This window comes from Piliocolobus tephrosceles, chromosome 11, assembly GCF_002776525.5.
Source record: "Piliocolobus tephrosceles isolate RC106 chromosome 11, ASM277652v3, whole genome shotgun sequence".
In the NCBI taxonomy this organism is placed as follows: domain Eukaryota; kingdom Metazoa; phylum Chordata; class Mammalia; order Primates; family Cercopithecidae; genus Piliocolobus; species Piliocolobus tephrosceles.
In genome coordinates, this window is record NC_045444.1 from 9,439,298 (window position 1) to 9,466,763 (window position 27,466).

Sequence of the window (27,466 nt, forward strand, 5' to 3'; positions counted from 1 at the left end):
CTCTCTCTCTCTTTCTCTCTCTCTCTCTCTTTCTTTCTTTCTTTTTTAAAAAAATGAACAGTAAACCATACAAATTGTCCACATGGGATGGAGACCGACCTCATCCACCAAGAGTGGAAAGTGTATGAACCCCACAGACCGAGTCCAAAAGGAATCCCAGAAGAGAATTAAAGAACAAAAAACAGCACATGATGGTTCGAGCTGCAGTGCTTATTGTTGTTGTTGTTTTGGTTTGATTTGGTTTGGTTTTGGTATTTTTGAAATGGAGTTTTTTGCTCTTGTCACCCAGGCTGGAGTGCAGTGGCTCACTGCAACCTCCACCTCCAGCGATTCTTCTGCCTCAGCCTCCTGAGTAGCTGGGATCACAGGCATGCACCACCACACCTGGTTAATTTTTGTATTTTTAGTAGAAATGAGATTTCACCATGTTGGCCAGGCTGGTCTCGAACTCCTGACCTCAGGTGATCTGCCCGCCTTGGCCTCCCAAAGTGCTGGGATTATAGGCTTGAGCCACTGCGCCCGGCCAGAGCTGCGGTTTTTAAAATGAAGGATCCCAAACAGATTATCTGGGGCATGGATAAATTGGATGCAATGGAGTTGAACCCGCTGCAACAGCCACAATTAAATGAGAAAGTACTGAAAAACAAGCTTGAAAAACTGCGTGAAACCTTTGAACGTATTTTACAACTCTATGAAAAAGAAAATCCAGTTATTTGCAAGGACTTGAGAAAGCTAGAAGTAGAGTAGGAACAGAAGAGGGCTCAACTTAGCCAAAATTTTGCTGCTGTCAAGAATGCTCAGCATGCAGAAGTGGAGGGCATTCCTTTGAAAGATACGCCGCACGCTCCTTCCAACGTTTTGATCCAGGACATCCCACTTCCTGGTCCCAGCCACTCTCCATCCTTAAGAAAACCTCAGCCTATGGACCTCCAACTCGGGCAGTTTCTATCCTTCCTCTTCTTGGGCGTAATGTTCCACGTTTGCCCCCTGGCAGAAAACCTCCTGGCCCTCCCCCAGCCCACCTCCTCCTCAAGTCGTGCATATGTATGGCCGTAAAGTGGGTTTGCCCTGGGTCTTCCCCCTCATAGGTGAGATGAAGAAGACGTGTTACATAGACCTGAACTTACCCGGCAAGGTCATGATGATGCTGTTTCTAGCACCAGTGAAGATGATGACCCTTCTGAGGACAAGGACCAACATAAGCATGGTAACAATACTGATGATGGTGACAACAACAGACCAGATGGAGAAAGTGGGGGGATGAACTGTGCACCGTGATGATGGTGAGAGAGACAGCAATGAAGAAAAGAACTCGGGTCTGAGTGTACAGTTCGCAGATATGCCTGGAAAATCAAGAAAAAGAAGAACATGAAGGAGTTAACTCTTCTTCAAGCCATGATGCTTCCTATGGCACGTCAAGAAATTCCTGAGGAGGGACCAGAAGTAGAGGAATTTTCAGTGGACGATGACGAAGATGATTCTGATAAATCTCAGTCAGAAAAACAATCACAAGAACAGTGTAAAGAAGAATCTCATTCTGATGGCACATCCACTGCTTCTTCACAGAGGCAGGCTCTGCCCCAGTCTGTTCCTCCGTCTCAGATACAAGTACATCCCATGCCAGGACCACCATCTCTTGGACACCACCTACTCCACCATTACGGCCTCCTGGGCCACCTCCTCCATTCCTGAGATCACCTGGAATGCCAGGATTCTGAGGGCCTTTACCCAACTTTTACCTCCAGGACCAACACTAGCCTGACCCTCTGGCCCTCCCCCAGGTCCACCTCCAGGTCTGCCTCCCGGTCCCCCTCCTAGGGGACTCCCACCAAAAGTACCTCCCACCGCACCTCTGGGTGTTCCTCCACCTCGTCCTGGCATGATGTGCCCACCTTTGGTGCCTCTGCATGGACCTGCCCCTCTGGGCTTTTCCCACCAGCTCCCTGGCCAAACCCTGGGGTTTCCAGTGCTCCACCCAACTTGATTCAGTGGCCCAAGACAGATGATACGAGTGCAGCCACCACTGAGAAGAAGCCACAGCAGCCATCAGTGTCAAGCCACAGATCACTAACCCCAAGGCAGAGATTACTCAATTTGTGCCCACTGCACTGAGAGTACGTCGGGAGAATAAAGGGGCTGCTGCTGCTCTCCAAAGAAAGTCAGAGGGGCCGGGCGCGGTGGTTCATGCCTGTAATCTCAACACTTTAGGAGGCCAAGGTGGGGGGATCACTTGAGGTCAGGAGTCTGAGACCAAGCTAGTCAACATGGCAAAACCCCGTCTCTACAAAAAATACAAAAATTAGCCGGGCATGGTGGCGCACACCTGTAATCCCAGCTACTCAGGAGGCTGAGGCAGGAGAATGGCTTGAACCCAGAAGGTGGAGGTTGCAGTGAGCCAAGATTGCAACACTGCACTGCAGCCTGGGCAACAGAGTGAGATTTTATCTCAAAAAAAAAAAAAAAAAAAAAAAAAAAAGGAAGTGAGAGGATGATTCTGCTGTGCCTCTTTCCAAAGCAGCACCCAAATCTGGTCCTTCTGTTCCTGTCTCGGTACAAACTAAGGATGATGTCTAAGAGGCTTTCATGAAAGAGATGCAAGGGCTACTGTGACAGCTTCTGATGCCCGAACAGGCCTCTGTTCACAACAGTGGCCCATGGAGAAAGAGGCTCCTATTAAACTTAGATGAAAGAACTGTTTCCATTGTGAGGGTGTTTTCTAATTTCAGTTCAAGGAATCTCCTAAAATACAGCCTTGTTCAGAATTTACTGCACAGAAAAGAGGGTATTTCATTCAGAATAGATCAGTTATTGAAGCAGTGCTGCTAAGATCCATTCCCTTTCACACCACGATTTTCACCATTTCTTTCCCTTCTCCAGTTCTTTGGAAATTTGTGATCTGGAGATCTTAGTTACTTAATTGTTTTGACTCTCTTCTTGTGTGCTATGGGCATTGGAGTAGAGATTTCTGAAGAACCAGTTTACTTTATCTCGCCTTTTGTGTTTCAGTTATTTTTAATATTTTCTTGTAAGTATTTTGTAATACTTATAATTTTACTTATAGTGAAATGGATCACAATGTAATTTCCTAATACAAAACAGGATATGTGGGAAGAAAATGTACAATTCTTTGATTAAAATTATTTCCCACTGAACTAAACTTTGATTCATGCGAAAAAAAAAATATTCTACACCAAGAAAAAAAAAACTACGTATGCATTCACCATTTTTGTTTTGTTTATTTTGCTTTTTTGTTTTGAGATGGAGTTTTGTTCTTGTTGCCCAGGCTGGAATGCAGTGGCACGATCTCAGCTCTCTGCAACCTCTGCCTCCCAGGTTCAAGTGATTCTCCTGCCTCAGCCTCCTAAGTAGCTGGGATTACAGGCACCCACCACCATGCCTGGCTAAGTTTTTGTATTTTTAGTAGAGACGGGGTTTCACCATGTTGGCCAGGCTGGTCTCGAACTCCTGATCTCAGGTGATCCACCTGCCTCGGCCTCCCAAGTGCTGGGATTACAAGCGTGAGGCACCACATCTGGACTGCTGGGTTTTTTTGGTTTGTTTATTTGTTTGTTTTATTTTGTTGTAAGATGGAGTCTTGCTCTGTTGTCCAGGCTGGAGTGCAGTGGCAAGATTTTGGCTCACTGCAACCTCTGCCTCCTGGGCTCAAGGGATTCTCCTGCCTCAGCCTCCCAAGTAGCTGGGACTACAGGCATGTGCTTGGCTAAGTTTTGTATTTTTGGTAGAGATGGGGTTTCACCATGTTGGCCAGACTGGTTTGGAACTCCTGACCTCAAGTGATCCTCCTGCCTCGGTCTCCCAAAGTGCTGGGATTATAGGCATGAGCCACTGAGCCTGTCCCTGCATTTACCTTTGAATCAGCAATCCTACTTTTAGGAATTCACCCTGAAGATACACTTTTAACAATGAGAAAACCCATTTGCACAAGGTTTATTATTGAAGCATTGTTTGCAATTGCAGAATAATTTAAACAACTTAAATGCCACACATCTAACAGTGCTTAAATGAACTATGGTACATTCGCGCAATGAACTACTATGAGGTTGTAAAGAATGAGGAAGACCTCAATGAATTGATACAATTTCCAGAATTTATTAAGTTAAAGAAAAAGTGCAAAAGATTATCTACTGTATAATATCTATTGTGTAAGACAGAAGAAAAAATAAAAAAGAAAAAATAAGAAAGAAGGAAAGGCCGGGCGCGGTGGCTCAAGCCTGTAATCCTAGCACTTTGGGAGGCCGAGACGGGTGGATCACAGGTTCAGGAGATCAAGACCACCCTGGCTAATACGGTGAAACCCCTTCTCTACTACAGAATACAAAAAACTAGCCGGGCGACGAGGCGGGCGCCTGTAGTCCCAGCTACTTGGGAGGCGGAGGCAGGAGAATGGCGTAAACCCGGGAGGCGGAGCTTGTAGTGAGCTGAGATCCGGCCACTGCACTCCAGCCTGGGCGACAGAGCGAGACTCCGTCTCAAAAAAAAAAAAAAAAAAGAAAGAAGGAAAAATAAGAAAATACGCATATATCTGTTCATTTCAGCTAAAAAGAAGCACAGGCAAGATAAACCAGAAACTGAAATTAGATACCTACAGGGAATGTCAAGAAAGGGATGAAAAACACAAAGGAAACAGAGATAAGAGAAAGGCACTTTCCTAAATATCACTTTTTGTGTAGTCTAGACGTTGGAATCATGTTAGCGTTTTACATGCTCAAAACAGAAAAATAAATAAAATCGGCTGGGCGTGGTGGTTCACACCTGTAATCCCAGCCCGTTGGGAGGCTGAGGCGGGAGGATCACGAGGTCAGGAGATAGAGATCAGACTGGCCAACATGGTGAAACCCCGTTTCTACTAAAAATACAAAAATTAGCTGGGCATGGTGGTGCGTGCCTGTAATCCCTTCTACTTGGGAGGCTGAGGTAGGAGAATTGCTTGAACCTGGGAGTCGGAGGTTGCTGTGAGCTGAGATCGCACCACTACACTCCAGCCTGGCGAGAGAGCGAGACTCCGTCTCAAATAAATAAATAAATGATCAACAAGGATAAGGACAATCTTATATAAATGAAAGTTTGATACAAAAAGCCCCCAGATGAATGAAACTGCTCATGAAATGAATGACATAACCACATTGAAGGATGGTTGGGGAAAAACACAAGCAACACAAGATTAAGACCCTGTGCCCTCAGGTTACAAACCCAAACGTCCCTAACAAACAATTAACTCGAATTAAAATTAGAGTTAAATGAAAATTAGAGTCACCTAATTAGAACTCGAATTAAAATTAAAATCTAATTTTCACAAAGGCATAAATTAACAGGTCTGAAATGACTTTTGTACATTCTGCAAGGGAGCAAGTAAGAAAATACTTAATATATTGTGTAAAATGGGAGTCAGTTTTCTCATTGTCAAAGAAGGAAGTTGTGAACATAAAATACAGGATAAAATAAACCCTGTGGGCTGGGTCCAGTGGCTTACGCCTGTAATTCCAGCACTTTGGGAGGCCAAGGCGGGTGGATCACTTGAGCTCAGGAGTTCGAGACCAGCCTGGCCAACATGGTGAAATCCCCATCTCTACTAAAAGTACAAAAAATTAGCTGGGTGTGGTGGTGGGCACCTGTAATCCCAGCTACTTAGGAGGCTGAGGCAGGAGAATCGCTTGAACCTGGGAGGCAGAAGTTGCAGTGAGCCAAGATTACACCATTGCATTCCAGCTTGCATGGAAGAGTGAAACTCCATCTCAAAATAAATAAACAAACCCTGTGTAGAAATTTTAGTGAACTCATGGGGGTAGATAGAAAGATACTGTTGGAATGGATATAGATGAAGGAGGATATGTAGGTGTGTGTATACAAACTTACATAATGCTACTGCTATCACAGATCAAGTTCTCAGTAATATTTTTCTAGGCTCTGTATTCCATTCCACTGGTATATTTTTCTGTGCCTACTGCACTGTCCTTATAAATTCTCTTCGATACTTTTATTTCTTTATTCTTTGACATTTATTTTACCATTAGTTTGTAAGTTTCCACGACAAATCTGGTTAAGAATTTGATTTAAAATTTGTTAAACTGGCCAGGTGCTGTAGCTCATGTTTGTAATCCAGCACTTTGGGAAGCCAAGGCAGGAAGATCACTTGAGCCCAGGAGTTCAAGACCATGCCTTGCAACGTAGTAAGACCCTGTCTCTACAAAAAATTAAAAAAAAAAAAAATTAGCCGGGTATGATGGCACATGCCTGTAGTCCCAGCTACCGGGTTGGACTGGGGTGCTGAGGCAGGAGACTCGCGTGAGCCCAGGAGGCCAAGGCTGAAGTGAGCTTTGATTGCGCCACTGAACTCTGGCCTGGGTGACAGAGTGAGACCCTGTTTCAAAAAAAGATTACATTAATAGGCTAATACAGGCAGAATTGATATATTTCATAAGATAATCCCTAAGCATTGCATATTTTTTATGCTATTGTAAATAGTATTTTTTGTTTTAACTTCCAAATGTTTGTCGCTGAGTATATAAAAAGATTTCTTTTTTTTTTTTTTTTTTTTTTTTTTTGAGATGGAGTTTTGCTCTTGTCGCCCAGGCTGGAGTGCAGTGGTGCAATCTCAATTTACTGCAACCTCCACCTCCTGGATTCAAAAGATTCTTCCACATTAGCCTCCTGAGTAGCTGGGATTACAGGTGCTCACCACCACACCCAGTGATTTTTTTTTGTATTTTTAGTAGAGATGAGGTTTCACCATGTTGGCTGGGCTGGTCTCAAACTCCTGACCTTAGGTGATCTACCTGCCTCGGCCTCTCAAAGTGCTGGAATTACAGGTGTAGTGAGCCACCACGCCCAGCCAACTGCATTTTTTAATAAATCAATATTGTATTCTACAGTTTGTATTCACCCTTCCTCCACCTTTTTGCTCTATCTGGTGGTCCCTTGATGGATATATTAGGCCCACCCACGTTGGTGGGGGTGGATCTGCTTTACTCAATCTACAGCTTCAAATGCTCCTCGTTCCTGGAAACACTCCTACAGACACACTCAAAAATGCTTACCAGTGAGCTGTCATCCCTTAACTCAGCTGACACCTAAAATTAACCACTACCTTTTCCAAATATTTGAGAGTTTCCCAGACTCTTTTTCTATTGACTTTTAACTTAATCCCACTGTGGGCACAGATTACGGCTTGTATGGCTTAAATACTTTCCAATATATTAGGACTTGTAGGACCTGACATGGATTCTATCTTCGCAAGTGATGTGTATATTTGAAAAGAAATGCTTACACTGCTGTTACTCGGCAGCGTATTCTGTAAATGTCAAGTAGGTCAAGTTGGTTAATAGTATTGTTCAAGTGTTCTATATCTTCACTGATTTTAGCTGAATTATTCTAGAAATTTACAGAAAAATTTCCTAGAACTGAGTTTAGCATGACTGCATGACTGAGAAATGATATATAAAAACTGATACGTATAAATGAATTGTATTTTTATGTATTACCAACAGACATTTGGACATTTAGATAAAAACTTGTTACATGATGTCAAATAAAAAGATCTGGAGCTTAAGTTCACAGAACAGACAATGTTAAGAAAAACAAGAAGAAAAAATCTGGACTTGGTAAAGGGAGACTTTATTTGAAAGGATTGTTGCAAAGTGGTGGGGAGGGGCGTACTATTGCAGCAGGGAGAATGCACTGAACATAAGATCTGTTTGTCTCAGGGTTAGGCAAAGGGGTTTTCTTTTATAGGGAGGGGAAGCAAGTAGAAGACAGAAGTGGGATGAAGGGGAATGGCATGGTGGGACAGTAGATCCAATCAGTGACTTACCCTGAGTCCAGTCTATTCTCTCCAGGGGTGGAAGGGAGGGTGAATCAAAGTTCAGGGGTCCTGGGGTAGAAGAGAATCTAAACCAAAGTGTGGTTCACAAGCATTTTGTTCCCATTGATCACTGGGGACAAGCAGTTTAGCTAATTTATGAGGCAAAGAATGGGAATTTAGAAGGCCTGTGTCTGGCCTCGACTGGGGTCTTCAAGGGCAGCATTCATGAGTCATACCAGGAAGGATGGTTCTCTGCAGTAAACTATTTTCCAGAACACCAAGGACAAGGGATTCCTTTAAATATGTCTATTTCCTAGGATCACAGGGTTCAGGTAAAATTCAACATTGTCAATAGACAAGAAAACGGGGGCCAGAAATGTGAAAATACAGGAAGTGCTCAGTATTGAGAGTCTCAAGTGTAAAGGCATGACAGGAGGCGAGACTGAAAAGAGTAATGGTTACAGTCAAGTTTGAACATTGAGTGCCGTCTATCAGGGTTACATGACAGGCGAGTCTGTGGGCTCAAGCACGCACCTCAGACAGGGCTGCTCAGGCCCTCTCCTCCTAGTGAGGGCCCTGTTACTCGTTCCTGGGGTTTGCCCTGATAGAGTGGCTAGATGCCTGGCAGCACCAGCTGCTGACTAGACTATGAGAGAGTGTTTGTCACCAAAAGGTCAGCTCAGAGAGGCGGAACGTGGGGCAGGTGGCTCTTGCTTCAAAGCCCCCTGATGAAAGAGGTATTAGGTTGGTGCAAAGGTAATTCTGTTTTTTGCCGTTAAAAGTAATGGTGGCCAGACGCAGTGGCTCACACCTGTAATCCCAGCATTTTGGGAGTCCGAGGCAGGGGGATCACAAGGTCAGGAGTTTGAGACCAGCCTGGCCAATATGGTGAAACGCTGTCTCTACTAAAAATACAAAAAGTTAGCCGGGCATGGTGGCGGGTGCCTGTGGTCCCAGCTGCTTGGGAGGCTGAGACAGGAGAATCGCTTGAACCTGGCAGGCAGAGGTTGCAGTGAGCTGAAATTGCACCACTGTACTCCAGCCTGGGCAACAAAGCGAGATTCTGTCTCAAAAAAAAAAAAAAAAAAGTAATGACAAAAGCCAGTTACCTTTGCACCAACCTAATACTTTCTTCTCCTCAGACAGTCTGTGGCTGCATCACAGACAGCAGCCCACCTGTGCTGGAGCTGAGTACAGGAAGCTGCTGCCGAGCTGTGGGGATGGGCAGGGACTCCACTCGGAGGCCTTACGTGGCCAGGGTTTCAACACTCACTCCCCAAGTGTGGGCGCTGTTTCCCGTTCGAGGGAGTGAGCCTCCTCCTCAGAATCACAAGTCTTTCTGCAAGGAGGATATGCCTCATGGGTGCCTACCTTCCAACAAGCAATCCTGCCTGGACTGTCTTTTCCTCAACACCTTTGCTTTCATACCAGGAACAGAAGAGAAAAGCCCAAAGCCATTAAAAATAAAGTAGCAATTAAAACACCCAAGTGCACTAAACTGCTATTAGCAGAGGAATCTAGCCCCTCAGCAATATCTAAAAACGTACTTCGGGGGAGAAACAAGAAGTCACTCTTTCAGAGATGAACCACCAGGAGCCAACCTGGAAGGCCTTCATGATGTAGGTGTCTACCTTGGACAAGGCTGCAGGAATAGCTGTAACCACCAGAAGAGCAGGAAGCTGTGCGGCTGAAGCCCCAGTCTGAATCCACCTGGCTAAGCTGTGAGCGGGGACCACAGTCAACTGCCCAGGCTCTTCCCTCCAGCTGGATCACCCTCCCCGTTCCCCAGGTCTTTCCTGCCGAGGCTTCTTCTATCTCAGGGTGCAGCTCCCTGGTAGCTCCCTGGGGAGGGGCTCCATCTTACTCATCTGTGCAGGCTACAAAGTAGGGCCTTGATGGAGGCTGGTCATCCAGACATAACCCATGCCCAGGAAGCAGCATAAAAACACTTGTACAATGAAGAGTAGTTCAATGGTCCATTCTGTTTATTCAGAACAGTAAGATAAATACACCTTAAATATTAAAATGTTTTATATACAGAAATGACCCCACTCCCCAGAAAGTTTGAAAAAATATTGTCTCCTCCTCCTTTATAAAACCCTAGATGACCCATGAAGGCAGAGCCAAGCCCTTGAGGCAGTTTCCTCAGCACAGTTTGGCCAACGCTGGAGGGAAGGTCAAGGAGGTGGAAGGAAAATGTTATGCTGAAAATCCCTTTCCAACGAGGGTGCCAAGCGCCGGTCTTGAACGAAGTACCCTGCCTCAGCATCATTTCCTGAAGCGCTTGAACAGAGGGTGAACATGTTTGCTGGGCGCCTTGCTCCGTGATGAGTGGTACTCCATGTACACAGTGTCGTCGGCCCCGGACATAGAGCTCATGGTGCCAAAGCGCCGAGATGCCTGCCAGGAAGAGAGGACCAGCCCATGTTAGTCTCCAGAAGAAAAGACACTCCTTTTATAATACGTATAATCACAGCAAATGTTGTAAGACTTACATAAATTTAATACATCAATTTAAATAATGTTTACAGATCGCTTACTGTGTCTCAGGCATTGTTCTAAGCATTTGACATGCATTATCTCCTCTAATCCTCAAAACTATTATAATCCACACCTTAAAGAAGAGGAAACTGAGACACAGAGAGATGAAGTAACCTCGCCAAGATCACATAGCTCTTAAGGCGATGAGGCTTGAACCCAGGTAGCCGGGCTTCAGACTGTTCTTAACCATAAGGCACACTGCCTCACTTAACAACAGCTTCTGAACAGTTTTTGTTTTTTTTTTTTAAGAGAGAAACAGGGTCTCCATATGTTGACCATGTTGGTCTCAAACTCCTGGACTCAACCGATCCTCCCGCCTCGGCCTCCCGAAGTGCTGGGATTATACACATGAGTCACCATGCCTGTTCTGAACAGAATTTTTTTTAACAGTTAAGGCAGAAGTCCCTTAAAATCTCCTGAGACACCACCATGAGGCTTTGAATCAAGTGGAAGGACAGAAAGCTCTGGGCTTGACTCTGGGCTGCACCTGTCCCTGAGTAACCCTGGGGCAAGTAATTAATGTCTGCACCTCACCTCAATGACCTCATCTGTAAAACGGGGATAACCATATCCATCCTGACATTTCTATCCTGTGAGGAGAATGAACCACGCACCTCCTTACAACCGGTGAGGGCAGTGAGAGCACTCTCCTGGGTTCCCATGGAGAGTGCTCCCTAGCGGGGGAGAAAAGCCTTAGGCTCAAGGGAGGGCAGCCCCTCCGCAGGCACAGCTGCTTCCTTGGCCCAGCAGTTGCTCACCTTCCAGCTCTAACGGCAACTGAATTTCACACGCACCTGACTAAAGTGCACTTCTCCCCTTGGACAGGCCTGATAATTCTCCATAATGATGCTCTCACTAATTAGACCATATATTTGCTTGGCCTAGAGCAGGCAGATTTGTAGAATAAATGAAAGGTTGAGTATTTTCACAGAACTCGACAGTTTTCAAAGTTAAGTATTGAAGCTACCACAAGAGTTGACCTCAGAGCTGTCTTAGGGGCTAGAGGGCTCAGCTTTATCACTGAGGAGGAACCAGAGAACTGTGTGCCCACGAGCAGGAATGGCAGCCCTGTGTGGGGAGCTACGTGCCCCGGCCCATCACGCTCCCTCCAGTCGCCACCAAGGTGAGCTGGGGTCACCTGCTTGCCATCCTGGGCTTCAACATCAAGATCTAACGAATACTCGTGTGAGTAAAGCAGGAGACAGTCACAGCCACTGCGAGCTCAGCTGTATGCAACAGGACCAGGGGCACACACCAAAAGGGCAACAAGGGTTGTTTCTACTCATCTCTTCCGTGTTTTCCGACATTTCCAAAAAAATCCCATGGGCCCATCCGGGGGCCCACAGACTACATGTCTGTGTCTGTGTCTACAAACGCTGCCCTGTGGGAGCATTGACACCTGGACCCTCCTCACCCATTTACTCACCTGGCTGGATCTGGAGCCAAATTCCCCAGCCACCACCTCCTCCTCGGCATCCAGGTCAGTGGCTGCCAGGACCTTCTGTAAGAGCTGCTGCTGCTCTTCTTTTGTCGAAAACGCCAAGTCTTCCTCCTCCATACCAGCAAGCTTTGTGATCACCTGCAAAGCCCAAGCCAGCAGACATGCTCCCTTCTGCTCTCTCTCCCCAACCCTCCTCTGTCTTCTCCTGGGTCCACCTGCTCTGTTCACTTCCCTCCCCAGGCCCAGCCACTGTGGTGGCCAACAATGGAGAGCTTCTCCCTAGAATTCCAGAGACCAGCATCAGGAGCTGCTTTTAACATGGAGCTTGACTAACAATCTCAAGACCGGAGGGACACAGGAATTTCAGAGAAATCTGCCCCCAACACATAGCATCTAAATGATCATGTATGGAAGATCAACAGGAAGAATCTCAGTAAGTTTAAAAGGCTCCTTCGGGTAGCCTTCACATCTTGGAGCAGGCAAAGGAAGGGACAAGAGACTGGAAAGCACATGCTGTGGCCCTTTGAGAAGGTCCCTGGCATCTGCTGTGCCCAGCAACTGGGGCTTCCAGCAGGAATGAGCACATGAAAATGAAAATGATAGGATATCAGGAAGATATTTACAGAACTGCTCTGAAAGAGTAAGAACAGCATGGTGGAGACTGGGTTTTCATTTCTATGGGGATAACTTATTACAAGGGCTCCCTATCCCTGCAGAAAACTTGGGTTCATTCTGGAAAGGGAACTCTCCTTCCCTCCAATTCTCATAACGTTAACTAAAGGAAAATTCCTAGAAGTAAGGATCTGAGTCCTTCTGGGCAGGGATCCAGAGTATAGACGATGTGCACGTCTGCCCAGGGCCCAACCACTCCAGGTCATGACTCTGGGAACTCCAACGACTGCTCCTCAACAGGCAGCACCGAAGACACAGCTCCAACCAACACAAACTACTAAGGTATGGTATTGTGCCTTTTTGTCAAGGTCACCTTTCAAAGAATTCAGAGCAGCTCTTTCTGACTTGGTGTTCCTCTTACCCTCACAGCTTGGCAGGAATCAGGAGGTAGGAATGCTATTACCAGCAGGGATTTTCATGGATGGATAAAACGGTCACAATGCAAATCCTCCAAAAAACTGGGCTCAAAACCCAAGCATCTTGTCCTCTAGGCCAGCATGAGGTCTGAAAAGTGTCGCTGCCTCTAGCTAAAAGAGGGGAGGCAAGACAACCCTGTCCTCCTAAGGCCAATAATGGGAATTCTCACCAGTGCATAAAGAGACACATTAAAAATGTATCTAAAAGGCAGCCTGGATTGCAGTCTTTTGCAATCAAGAACCTGGGAGTCTGATGTTCTAGGGATGTCCTTTTAGTGGACCATAAGGGTAATTTAATTCCCCTACTTCTAGAACCCTCCATCTATCCCCCAAATATAAAGCTCTTCTGGACACCAAATACTGACATAAAAATAATATTTGTGTAACAGGAAAGAAAGCAAATGCCTCAGCCAATGAAAGTCAGCCAAAGCTTTAGAATTTCCCAATTATTAAAATACCTGACTTGCAGTACAGGGATGGCTCTGATGTCTGGGAGGCAAACTGAGGCACACTAAGGCCTGGAGCTTACCAGCTGATGAAAGGAAGAGCTCTCCTAGCTACCGGGAGAGACATCCCTGAGAAAGCAGCCCTGCGGGGCTTAGACTCACACAGTGCTGGCCATAATGCCGTGGCATCTCAGTCCTGCCAGGACAGCACACTTCCCGCCAACAGCTGCCCTCAGTGATTCATGCAGAGATCAAGGGAGTTTGAGGCAAGGCCTCTAATCCCCTAATGCTTGGTGCCTGCCTGCTGACAGTGGTCCTCACTTCTCCTGAAGGCCAGGGTACCAAGAAGGCCTCGGTCCTAGTCTAACCAGAGGCCAAATGGATATGTACCTTGAAGCTATAACCTTGATCTACCAAGAATCTCTGCCGCTTGGTTGAGTAAGCCATTTCCTGTGTGTCCTGGGATACCAGTGAGTAGAAAAAGGCATTGTACTCCTCTGCAACCATCCCTGCGGGAAAAAATGAGAAAAGGAAAGAAAGAAGACAACATTAGCCATTAGAATGCCAAGAGCTCAGGGTCCCAGGTTCAAAAGCAAGCACTGCAGTGGAAAAGCCCTGCACTCGGGGTTACCACCTGAACTTGGCATGGGATTGCATCAAAATTTAGAAGTCTTTTATGCTTCCAAGGACACCATCAAGAAAGTGAAAAAACAATCCACAGAACAAAAAAAAAAAATGTGGAAAGCATGTATCTGATAAGAGATTTGTATCTAGGTTACATAAAAAACGATTGAAACAAGACAAATTAATTATAAAACGGGCAAAGAATATGAACAGATTATTTCTCCAAAAACAATATAAAAATAGCCAATAAGCACAGGAAAAGATGCTTCACACCATCAATCACCACAGAAATGCAACTCAAAACCACAATGAAATTATCACCTCATCCCTACGAGGGTGGCTAGAATCAAAAAAGCAGATAACTGCCATTGTTGTCAAGGATGTGGAAAAACTAGAACCCTCATGCATTGCTGCTGAGAACGCAAATGATGCGGCTGCTTTGGAAAATAGTCTGGCAGTTCATCAAAATGTTAAACACAATGTTATAACCACATGACCTGGCAATTCCACTTCCAGGCATAAATCCAAGAGAAATGAAACTATATCCACACAAAAATTTGTACATGAATTTCACAGCAGAATTCTTCTAAGAGCCAAAAAGTGGAAACAGCCCAAATGTCCATCAACAGATGTGTGGATAAATAAAATGTGGTGTGTCCATGGAATCGAATATTAGTTAGCAATAAAAAAGAATGAAATACTGACAGATGCTACAATATGGATAATTTTTTGAAAACATTATGCTGCCAGGTGTGGTGGCTCAGACCTGTAATCCCAGCACATTGGGAGGCCGAGGTGGGCGTGGATCACTCGAGATCAGGAGTTGGAGACCAGCCTGGCCAACATGGTGAAACTCTGTCTCTACTAAAAATACAAAAATTAGCCAGGCATGGTGGCTCATGCCTATAATTCCAGCTACATGGGAGGCTGAGGCAGGAGAATCCCTTGAACCTGTGAGGCAGCGGTTATAGTGAGCCAAGTACTCCAGCCTGGGCAACAGAGTGAGATTCCATCTCAAAAAAAAAAAAAGGAAAGAAAGAAAAAAAGAAAACATTATGTTAAGTGAACAGAAACCAGTCACAGAAGGCCCCAAATGGTTCGATTCCATTTACATGAAATGTACAGAAAAGGCCTACAGACATGAAAGTAAATTAGGGGCTGCCTAGGGCTGGGGGTAGGGAACAAGAGGGAATCAGGAGTGGCTGTGCATGGATGATGGTTTCTTTTGGGAGCTCATGAGAATATTCTAAACATGAATTGTGGTGATAGTTGCACAACTTTGTGAACATGGTATTTCCTAGGTTTTCTTCGAGGATCCTTATAGTTTGAGGTCTTATATTTACGTCTTTAATCCATTATGAGTTGCTTTTTATATGTGACAGGCAGGGGTCCAGTTTCATCCTTTTGCATACAGTTAGTCAGTTTCCCCAGCACTATTTATTTGAATAAAGAGTACCTTTCCCACTGCATATTTTTGCCAATTCAACAAAATTGGCACAGATATGCAGTGGGGAAGGTACTCCTTATACTTAGTTGGCTGCAAGTATATGACATTATTTCTGGGTTCTCTATTCTGTTCCACTGGTCTATGTGTCCATTTTGTCCCAGTACCATGCTGTTTTGGTTACTGCAAGCCCTGTAGCATAGTTTGAAGTTGGATACTGTGAGGCCTTTGGCTTTGTTCCTTTTGCTTAGGCTTGCTTTGGCTATTCAGGTGCTTTTGTGGTTCCAAATGAATTTTATAAGTTTTTTTCTAATTCTGTGAAAAATGATGTTGGCAATTTGATAGAATAGTGTTGAATCTGTAGATTGTTTTGGGCAGCTTGGCAATTTTAATGACGTTTTTTCTTCCAATCCTTCCGCATAGAATGTTTTTCCATTTGTTTCTGTCACCTATGATTTATTTCAGGAGTGTTCTGTAGTTATTCCTAGGTTTTGTCTTTTGTTTTTACAGCTATTATAAATTGGATTGTGTTCTTGATTTGGCTCTCAGCTTGAATGTTACTGCTATATAGAAATGCTATTGATTTTTGTACACTGATTTTGAATTCTAAAACCTTACTCAGTTGCCTATCAGGTCTAGGAGCCTTTTGGTGGCGTCTTTAGGGTTTTCTAGGTATAGAATCATCTCATTAGGAAGACAGATAATTTAACTTCCTTTTTTCCTATCTGGATGCCTTTTATTTCTTTATCTTGCTAGATCGGTATGGGTAGAACTTTTAGTACTATGTTGAATAGGAGTGGTGAGGGTGGGCTCTGTCTTGTTCCAGTTCTTTTTTTTTTGGGGGGGACGGAATCTCGCTCTGTCGCCCAGACTGGAGTGCAGTGGCGTGATCCCGGCTCACTGCAAGCTCTGCCTCCTGGGTTCACACCATTCTCCTGCCTCAGCCTCCCAAGCAGCTGGGACTACGGGCACCTGCCACCATGCCCGGCTAATTCTTTGTATTTTTAGTAGGGATGGGGTTTCACCATGTTAGCCAGGATGGTCTCAATCTCATGACCTCGTGATCTACCCACCTCGGCCTCCCAAAGTGCTGGGATTACAGGCGTGAGCCACGCGCCCGGCTGTCTTGTTCCAGTTCTTAAAGGGAATGCTTCCAGCTTTTGCTTGTTTAGTATGATGTTGGCTGTGAGTTTGTCATAGATGGCTTTTATTATTGTAGATATGTTCCTTCAATGCCATTTGTTGAGAATTCAACATGATGGAATGTTGAATTTTATCAAAAGCTTTTTCTAGGCCGGGCATGGTGGCTCACGCCTGTAATCCTAGCACTTTGGGAGGCTGAGGTGGGTGGATCACCTGAGGTCAGGCCTTCTAGACCAGCACTGCCAACATGGCAAAAGCCTGTCTCTACTAAAAATACAAAATTAGCTGGGCATGGTGCTGCATGCCTGTAGTCCCAGCTACTTGGGAGGCTGAGGCAGGAGAATAGTTTCAATCTGGGAGATGGAGGTTGCAGTGAGCCAAGATTGCACCATTGCACCACTCCAGCCTGGGCAACAAGAGCGAGACTCCGCCTCAAAGAAAAACAAAAAACAAAAAACGAAACACCTCTTCCTGTGTCTATTAGGATGATTATATGCTTTTCAATTCTGTTTATGTATGTGGTGAATCACATTTATTGATTTCCACATGTTGAACCAACCTTGCATTCCAGAAATAAAGCCTATTTGTGGTGAATTAACTTTTTGATATGCCACTGGATTTGCTTTGTCAGCATTTTGTTACAGATTTTTGCATCTATGTTCATCAGGAATACTGGCCTGTAGTTTTATTTTTTCATTGTGTATTTGCCAGATTTTGGTATCAGGATGATACTGGTTTCATAGTATGAGTTAGGGTGAAGTCCCTCAAGTTTTTTGAATAGTTTCAGTAGAACTGCATACATCTGGTTCAGGACTTTTTTAGTTGGTAGATTTTGTTTTTTTTTTTGAGGTGGAGTCTCACTCTGTTGCCCAGGCTGGAGTGCAGTGGCACCATCTCAGATCACTGCAACCTCCACCTCCTGGGTTTAAGCAATTCTCCTGCCTCAGCCTCCCACGTGGCTGGGATTACAGGCACATACCACCAAACCCAGCTAGTTTTGTATTTTCAGTAGAGACAAGGTTTCACCATGTTGGTCAGGCTGGTCTGGAACTCCTGACCTCAGGTGATCCACCTGCCTCAGCCTCCCAAAGTGCTGGGATTAGAGGTGTGAGCCACCATGCCTGGGCCATATTTTTTAAAAATTACTGATTCAATTTCTCCTTATTGATCTGTTCAGGGTTTCAATTAATTCCTGATTCAATCTTGGGAAGTTGCATGTTTCCAGGAATTTATCTATTTCCTCTAGATTTACTAGTTTGTGTGCACAGAGGTATTTATAAGTCTCTGAGAATCTTTTGTATTTCTGGGGATCAGCTGGGAAGAAACGGGGTTTCTCCATGTTGGTCAGGCTGGTCTTAAATTCCTATGATCTGTCTGCCTTGGCCTCCCAAAGTGCTGGGATTACAGGTGTGAGTTGCTGCACCTGGCCTTATTTATCTTTTCAAAGAACCAGCTTTTTGTTTCACTGATCCTTTGTATTGTTTTTGGGTCTGAATTTCATTTAGTTCTGCTCTGATTTTAGTTATTTCTTTTCTTTGGCTAGTTTGGGGGGTTAGCTTTTTTAAATTTTTCTAGTTCCTTTAGATGAAATGTCAAATTAATTTGAGATCTTTCTATCTTCTTGATGTAGGTGTTCATTGCTATAAACTTTCCTAACATTATCTTTGCTGTACCCCAGATATTTGGTATGTTGTATCTGTTTTCATTTGTTTCAAATAATTTTTGATTCCTGCCTTAATTTGTTTAACCAAAAGTCATTCAGGAGCAAGTTGTTTAGTTTCCATGTAATTGTGTGGGTTTTTTTTTTTTTTTTTTTTTTCTTTTTAGAGATGGGGTCTCTCTATGTTGCCCAGAATGGTCTTGAACTCCTGAGTTCAAATCATCCTCCCACTTTGGCCTCCCAAAGTGCTGGGATTACAGGCATGCACCACTGTGCTGGCCAATTGTGTGGTTTTGAGAGTTCCTCCTGGTACTGATTTCTACTTTTATTCCACTGTGATCCAAGAATATGCTCGGTATGATTTTGACTTTTTTGAATTTATTGAGACTTTAATAAAGTTGAGCCTAAAGTCTCACATTGCTTTGTGGCGAAACACATGATTAACTTTCTTTTTTTTTTAATTGTGACAGAGTCTTGCTCTGTTGCCCAGGCTGGAGTGCAGTGGCATGATGTCAGCTCACTGCAACCTCTGCCTCCCAGCTTCAAGCCAGTTCTCCTGCCTCAGCCTCCCGAGTAGCTGGGACTACAGGCGCACGCTGCCACACCCGGCTAATTTTTGTATTTTAGTAGAGATGGGGTGTCACCGTGTTGCCCAGGCTGGTTGCAAACTCCTGAGCTCAGGCAATCTGCCGGCCTCAGCCTCCCAAAGCGCTGGGATTACAGGCGTGAGCCACCGCACCCGGCCCATGTGATCAATCTTAAGAGTATATTCTGGGGGCGGATGAGAATATATATTCTGGGGTTGTTGGGTAGAGTATTATGTAGATGTCTATTAGGTCCAATAGTTCAAGTCCAGAATGTGTCAGTTTTCTGCCTCTATAATCTGTCTAATGCTGTCAGTGGGGTGTCAAAATCTCCTACCACTATTGTGTGGCTGTCTAAGCCTTTTCCTAGCTCTAGAAGTACTTGTTTTATGAATCTGGGTGCTCCAATGTTGAGTGCATATATATTCAGGATAGTTAAGTCTTCTCGTTGAATTGAACCATTTATCATTGTGTAATGACCTTTTTGTCCGTTTTTAATGTGGTTGGTTTAAAGTCTGTTTTATCTGATGTAAGAATAGTGACCCCCTGCCCCACACTTTTTTTTCATTTGTGTGATAGATTTTTCCCTTTCCCTTTACTTTGAGCCTATGGGTCCTGTTACATGTGAGACAGGTGTCTTGAAGACAGCAGAAGGCTAGGTCTTGTTTTTAATCCAATTTGCTACTCCATGTCTTTTAGGTAGGGGGTTTAGGTTGTTTACATTCAAGATTAATATTGATACATGAGGCTTTATTTCTATCATGGTGTCATTAGCTGGTTGCTCTGTAGTTTTGATTGTGTAGTTGCTTTACAGGGTCTGTGGGCTATGTGCTTACATGTCTTTCTGTGGTAGCAGGTGTCACCATTCTTTCATTTCCATGTTTAAAACTCTCAAGCATCTCTTGTAGGGCCAGTCTGGTGGTAACAAATTCTTTTAGCAATTGCTTGTCTGGGAAAGAGTTTATTTCTTCTTTGCTTATGAAGCTTAGTTTGGCAGGATATGAAATTCTTGGTTAGGATTTCTTTCCTTTTTTATTTTTTTCTTAAAGAGACTGGGTCTCATTATGGTTTTTCGGTTTTTGTTTTTTTGTTTTGAGGTGGAGTCTTGCTGTTGTTGCCGAGGCTGGAGTGCAATGGCACAATCTCAGCTCACTGAAACCTTTGCCTCCTGGGTTTCAGCAATTCTCCTGCCTCAGCCTCCTGAGTAGCTGAGACTATAGGCGCCTGCCACCATGCCCGGCTAATTTTTTGTACTTTTAGTAGAGATGGGGGTTTCACCATGTTGGCCAGGCTGGTCTCGAACTTCTGACCTCAGGTGATCCACCTGCCTCGGCTTCCCAAAGTGCTGGGATTACAGGTGTGAGCCACTGCGCCTGGCCTGCTTTTTTTTCCCTTTTAAACAGGGTCTTGTCCTGTTGCCTAAGCTGGAGTGCCATGGTGGGATGTCAGATCACTAACCTCTGCCTCCCAGACTAAAGCGATTCTCTTGCCTCAGACTCCCAAGTGGCTGGGACTACAGGCACACAACACCACACCTGACTAATTGTATTTTTTGTAGGAACAGGGTTTCGTCATGTTGCCCAGACTGGTCTCGAACTCCTGAGTTCAAGCAATCTGCCTACCTTGGCTTCCCAAAGTGCTGGGATTACAGGTGTGAGCCACCGTGCCTGGCTAGGATTTCTTTTCTTTTCCTTTTTTTTTTATGAGGACGGAGTCTCGCTCTGTCGCCCAGGCTGGAGTGCAGTGGCCGGATCTCAGCTCACTGCAAGCTCCGCCTCCCGGGTTTACGCCATCTTTTCTTTTCTTTAAGAATGCTAAAAACAGTCCCCCAATCTCTTCTGACTAGTAAAGTTTCTGCTGAGAAGTCTGCTGTTAGCATAATGAGTTATATGACCCTTTTCTCTAGCTGTCTTTAAGATTCTTTTGTACTGACCTTGGAAAGTCTGACGGCTATGTGCTCTGGGGATGATCATCTTGTACAGTAAGATGATTCATTCTCACCATGGATCTTAGCAACCTTAGCATAAGATTTTTATTCCCTTTCTTAAATAACTTTTACCTTTTCACTTTAAGAAAGCACTTTACAGCTTCTCTTTGCCATATCTGAATTGCTAGCATAGTTACACTTGTGCTTTGAGGCCATTAGTAAGATAAGGGTTACCTGAAAACAAGCACTGAGACACAGTGACAGTCCATGACAACTGAGATGGCTACTAAGTGACTAATGGGTGCGGAGAATTTAAGCATGAATATGCTGCACAAAGCAAGAATTCACATCCTGGATGCTACTCAGAATAGTGTGTAATTTAAAGCTTACGAACTGTTTATTTCTGGAATTTTCCATTTAATATTTTTAGACTACAGTTGACCACGGGTAATTGAATGTGGAAAGGAAAATTGCAGATATGGGGGGACTACTGTTTTAAGAAACTAGGACAGAAAATTTTGTGGCCTGAAAGACTTGATCCTTCAGGAAAATCTGAACATTTCTGCTTTGTAGTTCAAATGTCAGTAGGTTAAGCATACTGCCCTTGAATGTAATTGTTTCTGTCTTAGAAGAGCTCAGACATGCAAAGACAGGAGCCAAGTGTCTTATGTTAGTGTTTTTAGTAAGAAAACAATTCTATTCATTTTTTTTTTTTTTTTTTTTTTTTGAGACAGTCTTGCTCTGTCGCCCAGGCTGGAGTGCAGTGGTGTGATCTCGGCTCACTACAAGCCCCACCTCCCAGGTTCACACCATTCTCCTGCCTCAGCCTCCCGAGTAGCTGGGACCACAGGCATCTGCCACCACGGCAGGCTAATTTTTTGTATTTTTAGTAGAGACGGGGTTTCACCATGTTAGCCAGGATGGTCCCGATCTCCTGACCTCGTGATCCGCCCGCCCCAGCCTCCGAGGATTACAGGTGTGAGCCACCGTGCCCAACCTTCTATTCACATTTAAAGGAGTTTTTAAGGCTGGGCACGGTGGCTCACACCTGTAATCCCGGCACTTTGGGAGGCCAAGGTGGGTGGATCACTAGAGACAAGCCTGGCCAAAAATGGTGAAATCCCATCTTTACTAAAAATACAAAAAAAATTAGCTGGACATGGTGGTGCATGCCTATAGTCCCAGCTATTCGGGAGGCTGAGGCAGGTGAATCACACTTGAACTCAGTAGATAGAGGTTGCAGTGAGTCAAGATTGTGCCACTGCACTCCAGTCTGGGTGACAGAGTGAGACTGTCTCAATCAATCAATCAGTCAACCAATAAAGGAGTTTTCAAATTAGAGTAAGGAATAAGTAATGAATTACATTCACATTTACTAGCAGATCATATTCCTGTCAGTTTATAAAAGCTACTGTCTCAGCCTCCCAAGTAGCTGGAACCACAGGCACACACCACCACACCCAGCTAGTTTTATTTTTTGTAGAGATGGGTGTCTGGACGGAGGGAGAGGGAAACAAAGAACAAAGGGGACTAAGATGGCGTACTTCCAGGTTCTTCATCACCAACTTTTCCCGCGGGCGCGAGAATGTAGCCGGCACCCGGGAAGGTGCAGATCAACCAGGCATGCGCCAGGTGACGTCCATCCCAAGAGACCGAGATTTACCTGGCCGCACCTACCGAACGCCCCCTGACACGCCCGTGTCCCGCCTATTGCCTGCCCGCTCCCAGAAAAGCGGCTCCCGGCAGGTGCACGGCGCGAACTTCCTCGGCCCCTCCTCATAAGCGGGACCCAGGAACTGCGTCCGGGAACGCCGGGGCGACTTCCTTGGCCTCCGCCGCCGGAGACCGGTGAACTTCGCCCCTTCTTCACACTGGCTAGCTAATAAAGTTTCCTTTTATCTTGCTTATTTACCTTTTCTCTGGCGCAGGCTCTGGTGATTGCATAAAGCAAATCAATGGGGTCTCGCTACATTGCCCAAGATGGTCTCAAACTCCTGGGCTCAAGCTGTCCTCCTGCCTTGGCCTCCCAAAGTGCTGGGATTATAGGTGTGAGCCACTGTGTCCAGCCAGTCCACTACATTTTATGATTTATAAGCTCAATCCTGACAGCAGTCTTGGCAAGCTAGGATTGTCACCCCCACTTTGGATGGGAAAACCAAGGCTCAGAGGAGCAAATAATTTGCCCAAGGTGACACAGCTGGTCTGGTGCCCCAGTCCATGCTATTTCTAGTCCATGCTATCTGCCTCATCTCCATTTTAAATACAAGCTCCTAGATGTTTCTTAAACACATTCTTGAATGCAGTACAATTCCAACATATGCCCACTAATCTTGTCATTTTCAAACATCCCAGCAGTCCAGATGCCTCCTTGAATAAGCAAATTCCTTGAGGATAGGGCCTGTGTCCTTGTCTCAGGATGCGCCCTGGTCCCAGTAAGACAGATATGGCCACCTCTTAGCAAGAGTGTCAGTCCCTGCCACGCCCACAATGACGGTCTGGGCCCTTTTACTGCAGTAAGCAAGCACAGGGGTGCCAGGCCTCCTCAGAAAAGGTCTTAGGAATGCGGATTCGCACCTCCTCACTCACTGCGCTTGCCCTGCCCCTGCTGCAAGCTGCCACCAGGGCAGCACTCTGTACAGGTTATGAATGATGTGTCCATTGTGTGTCTGCCCAAGCTGCTCCTACCAAACCTTTCCCTGCCTCCTGTTCAAGTTCCAGAAGCAGCTTCCAGCTCCTCCACTTACACTGCTGGCCCAGCTCTGTTTTCTCCCTTCCACATCTACCCCATAAGCACTGCCTCGCTCTGGCTCCCTCTTACCATCTACCAACACAGCTGCACAGTGTACAGAGCACATCTGTGTGGATTCCATGCCACTGTCATGGAAAACACCTGCATATTCACCCCCAAGGCATGAAAAATAATGATGCGCATAAGGATCTAGGTCTTTGCTTTGGGATCCCCTCCCTCCAGAGTCTATTTAGCCCCAGGGCACATGGCAGCTCTCACCCCTATTGTCTTCCTAAGTCAAGTGGTTTAAGAGGAGCCACCTCCTGCAACAGAAGATGAAAGGCCACTTTACCTTTTTTAGCTCGAAGCACTCGCCCTAGCCTTTGGGCTTCCTGACGCCTGGAGCCACCATGGGATGAGATCTGAATGAGGACATTTGCTTCTGGCAGATCAAATGATGTGTCACCTACCTACAGAAACAAATCAGAAGATTTTTATATATGAGGAAAAAAAAAAATCAACTCAAACCGTCCCTGAGCTCGGCCTGCGCAAGTCTGTGCTGGCACCCACCCCCATCATCAAGGGACACCAGGAACCAGGACAAAGGCTGCCGCACCACACAGGATCCAAAATTTAAATAAGTTCTGTAGACAACTTTGAAACATAATCACTCTTTTATCCTCTTTGTACCACGGTCTATCTGATACAGGCAGAGAGGTGAAGCAATAAACCTCAGAAAGGCATCTCAGGGTCTCCAGGACCTTGTGTGAGTTCTCCTAAGAGTCATCCTAAAGAATTAATCCCAGGCATCAGTGACATTCAGAGTGCTGGGTGCCAGGAGCCCAGAGATGAGAGGGCCCTTCAACAGAGACTGACTTTGAATCATTCATTTTTTTGGCTACAGAAATATGTCTTCACAAAATCATCCATACTCTTACCTGGTGGCCACTGACACCAGCAGCACACATGGGATGTGACCTGGGAAGAACAACTGCTCCATATGGGATTCTAACTGTAAGTGGATTCCTCAGCTCTGGGGGTTCAAACATCAAGGTTCCCAGCCATAGACATGAAGGTTTGGTGCTTACGTGCCCAGCCACAATCACGTAGAATCTCATTTATTTATTTATTTATTTATTTTGAGACAGAGTCTCACTCTTATTGCCTAGGCTGGAGTGCAATGGCACAATCTTGGCTCCACTGCAACCTCCACCTCCCGGGTTCAAGCGACTGAACCCTCCTGCCTCAGCCTCCCGAGTAGCTGGGATTACAGGCATCTGCCACCACACCCAGCTAATTTTTGTATTTTTAGTAGAGACGGGGTTTCTCCATGTTGGCCAGGCTAGTCTCGAACTCCTGACTTCAGGTGATCCACCTGCCTCAGCCTCCCAGAGTGCTGGGATTACACCCATGAACCACTCCGCCCAGTTGTAAAATCTCATTTATTTTGGGCTTTGGGTCTGTCTGAACCTGAATGACTATTCTAACCTGTGGGGCTACAGCTTCTGATTTCAGAGTAAACCATCCCTGAGCTGGGCCTGCGCAAGTCTGTGCTGACATCCACCACCCACCAAGGAACACTAGGAACCAGCGCAAAGGCTGCCGCCACACACAGGATCTCCAACTTGTACACAGAACTTCATCTGAATGCCTACTTTTGCCACAGTAGGAAATGAACTTTTTTTTCTTTTATAAACAAGGAAATACAACTTAAAACTCCTACATCCCAAAAAGAATTGGAAAAAACCTCAAAGAGCCTTTATAGATTACCCATGATGCATGCAAACCCTCAATCTGCTCCTTCCACTAATGCCAGGCAGTATCCCCTATCCCTGGACACGGTGGAAATGAAAACATACATGAGAAGTTCCTTCAGCAGACGTGAATTCGCTGTCCAGGAATCATAGTGTACCCCCCAGGTCCCCAGAGTGCTAGGGGCCTCACCTCCACCCCATACGCCACACAAACCTTGGATATGAAGATGGTGTTAATTTTGGGGTTGTGCTTGAAATTCTGGAGAATTTGCATCCTTTCCCCCTGAGACGTAGGTCCGTAGATGTAGGGTCTAGAGAAGAACAAAGCTGTGTTAGACCACAGAATCATGGCTCAGTTGTCCTGAAAATACATCAGAGGGAAAAAGGAGCTCAGGCAAGCTATTCTCAAGCAGAAAGCCCTCTGTCATGCAGGAATATCGTTACACCCACAAAAGTGACTGGCTACACATGCACCCCCAGTCTTCCCCACTGATTCTAGGTTTAGGCCCACCATTCTCTTCGGGATTCCCTCCTTTCCATTTTTCGTTTTCCTTTTGGACTATGCTTTTTCCTGCTTCAGCATCTCTCACTCTCAGCACAGATTCTATACAAGGAGAATCTCCAGATTTCATGAAGCCCAAAGAGAGTGACGAAGAAAGCACTGCTATTTCCAAAAAAAGGCTGGAAGCAACTGTTTGCCAAGGCACAAGCATGCTCCAAGAGATGAGCAGAAAGGAGAAAAGTGCCCTTCAGTCATCTTTGTGCTGATTTCCCGTAACACTGAGTTTTAAAAACTTCTCTTTAATTTCCAGCTCCCTGCCAGGCGCGGTGGTTCACGCCTGTAATCCCAGCACTTTGGGAGGCCAAGGCGGGTGGATCACCTGAGGTTGGGAGTTCGTGACCACCCTGACCAACATGGAGAAACCCCGTCTCTACTAAAAATACAAAACTAGCTTGGGCGTGGTGGTGCGTGCCTGTAATCCCAGCTACTCGGGAGGCTGAGGCAGGAGATTCACTTGAATCCAGGAGGTAGAGGTTGTGGTAAGCTGAGATCGTGCCATTGCACTCCAGCCTGGGCAACAAGAGTAAAAACTGTCTCAAAAAAAAAAAAAAAGAAACCAAAAAAAAAAAAAGCTCCCTGCCAAAGGGCACAACTCTATCACTGAACTCAACAGTTATCATCCCATAGCACTGGGAATGTCACACTCCTTCCTTCTGTCTTGGAATGTGACGGTGGACAGTTTTTGTAGCTTCCCAAGAATCATAACAACAGTGATGGTGATGATGACAACAACAAAGACAATGAGGACAAAGTACAGGTAGGCAGGACCTACCAACACCAGGCACCAAGCTGAGTACTACATTTTTTTTTTTTTTTTTTTGAGACGGTGTCTCGCTCTGTCGCCAGGGCTGGAGTGCATTGGCCGGATCTCAGCTCACTGCAAGTTCCACCTCCCGGGTTTACACATTCTCCTGCCTCAGCCTCCCGAGTAGCTGGGACTACAGGTGCCCGCCACCTCGCCCGGCTAGTTTTTTGTATTTTTTAGTAGAGACGGGGTTTCACCGTGTTAGCCAGGATGGTCTCGATCTCCTGACCTTGTGATCCGCCCGTCTCGGCCTCCCAAAGTGCTGGGATTAGGGGCGTGAGCCACCGCGCCTGGCCAGAGTACTACATTTAAAAAAAAAAAAAAAGTCCAGCCAGGAGCAGTGGCTCACACCTGTAATTCCAGCACTTTAGGAGGCCGAGGTGGGTGGATCACCTGAGGTCAGGAGTTTGAGGCCAGCCTAGCCAACATGGTGAGACCCCATCTCTACTAAAAATAAAATAAACTAGCTGGGTGTGGTGGCATGCACCTATAATGCCAGCTACTCGGGAAGCTAAGGCGGGAGAATCACTTGAACCTGGGAGGCGGAGGTTGCAGTGAGCTGAGATCGCACCACTGTATTCCAGCCTGGGCAACACAGTGAGACTACATCTCAAAAAAAAAGAAAAGAGAAGAGAAAAGAAAAAATCCAGCCAGTCCTGCCAAGACTCCTAGGCACTGTAAAAGACAGGCTTCATGTTCCCCAGTTTACACGTGGGAAACCAAGGGTCAGGAGCCTGAGCAGGTGGCACCTAGGAGTGGCTGCTCCACTGCCCAGGTCCATTAGCACCCAGAGCAGTGCCCGTTAACAGGTGTGCCTCAGAGAGCAACCCCTTGCCTGTGGGGAAGCTGGACAGGGTCTGGGGCAGCTGCATACCCAGGCTGATGGCCTCTGGTTAGCCC

At 45.6% G+C, this 27,466-nt stretch overlaps 1 protein-coding gene and 1 pseudogene across 1 annotated transcript in view; one reads left to right on the top strand and one right to left on the bottom strand.

The window, feature by feature from the left end:
- The first annotated feature begins 82 nt into the window (after positions 1–82).
- Positions 83–2,610, top strand: LOC111551565 (annotated as a pseudogene).
- A 7,175-nt stretch (positions 2,611–9,785) lies between these two features.
- ERCC3 (ERCC excision repair 3, TFIIH core complex helicase subunit) overlaps positions 9,786–27,466 on the bottom strand; it is a 37,523-nt gene continuing 19,842 nt past the window's right edge. The window contains exons 11-15 of the mRNA XM_023225591.2: positions 25,414–25,510; positions 23,798–23,915; positions 13,726–13,844; positions 11,787–11,939; positions 9,786–10,219 (exon numbers count right to left, since the gene is read on the bottom strand). Of these exons, the coding sequence (XP_023081359.2) occupies positions 10,088–10,219; positions 11,787–11,939; positions 13,726–13,844; positions 23,798–23,915; positions 25,414–25,510 (619 nt within the window). The 3' untranslated portion in view covers positions 9,786–10,087. The remainder of the gene's footprint in view (positions 10,220–11,786; positions 11,940–13,725; positions 13,845–23,797; positions 23,916–25,413; positions 25,511–27,466) is intronic.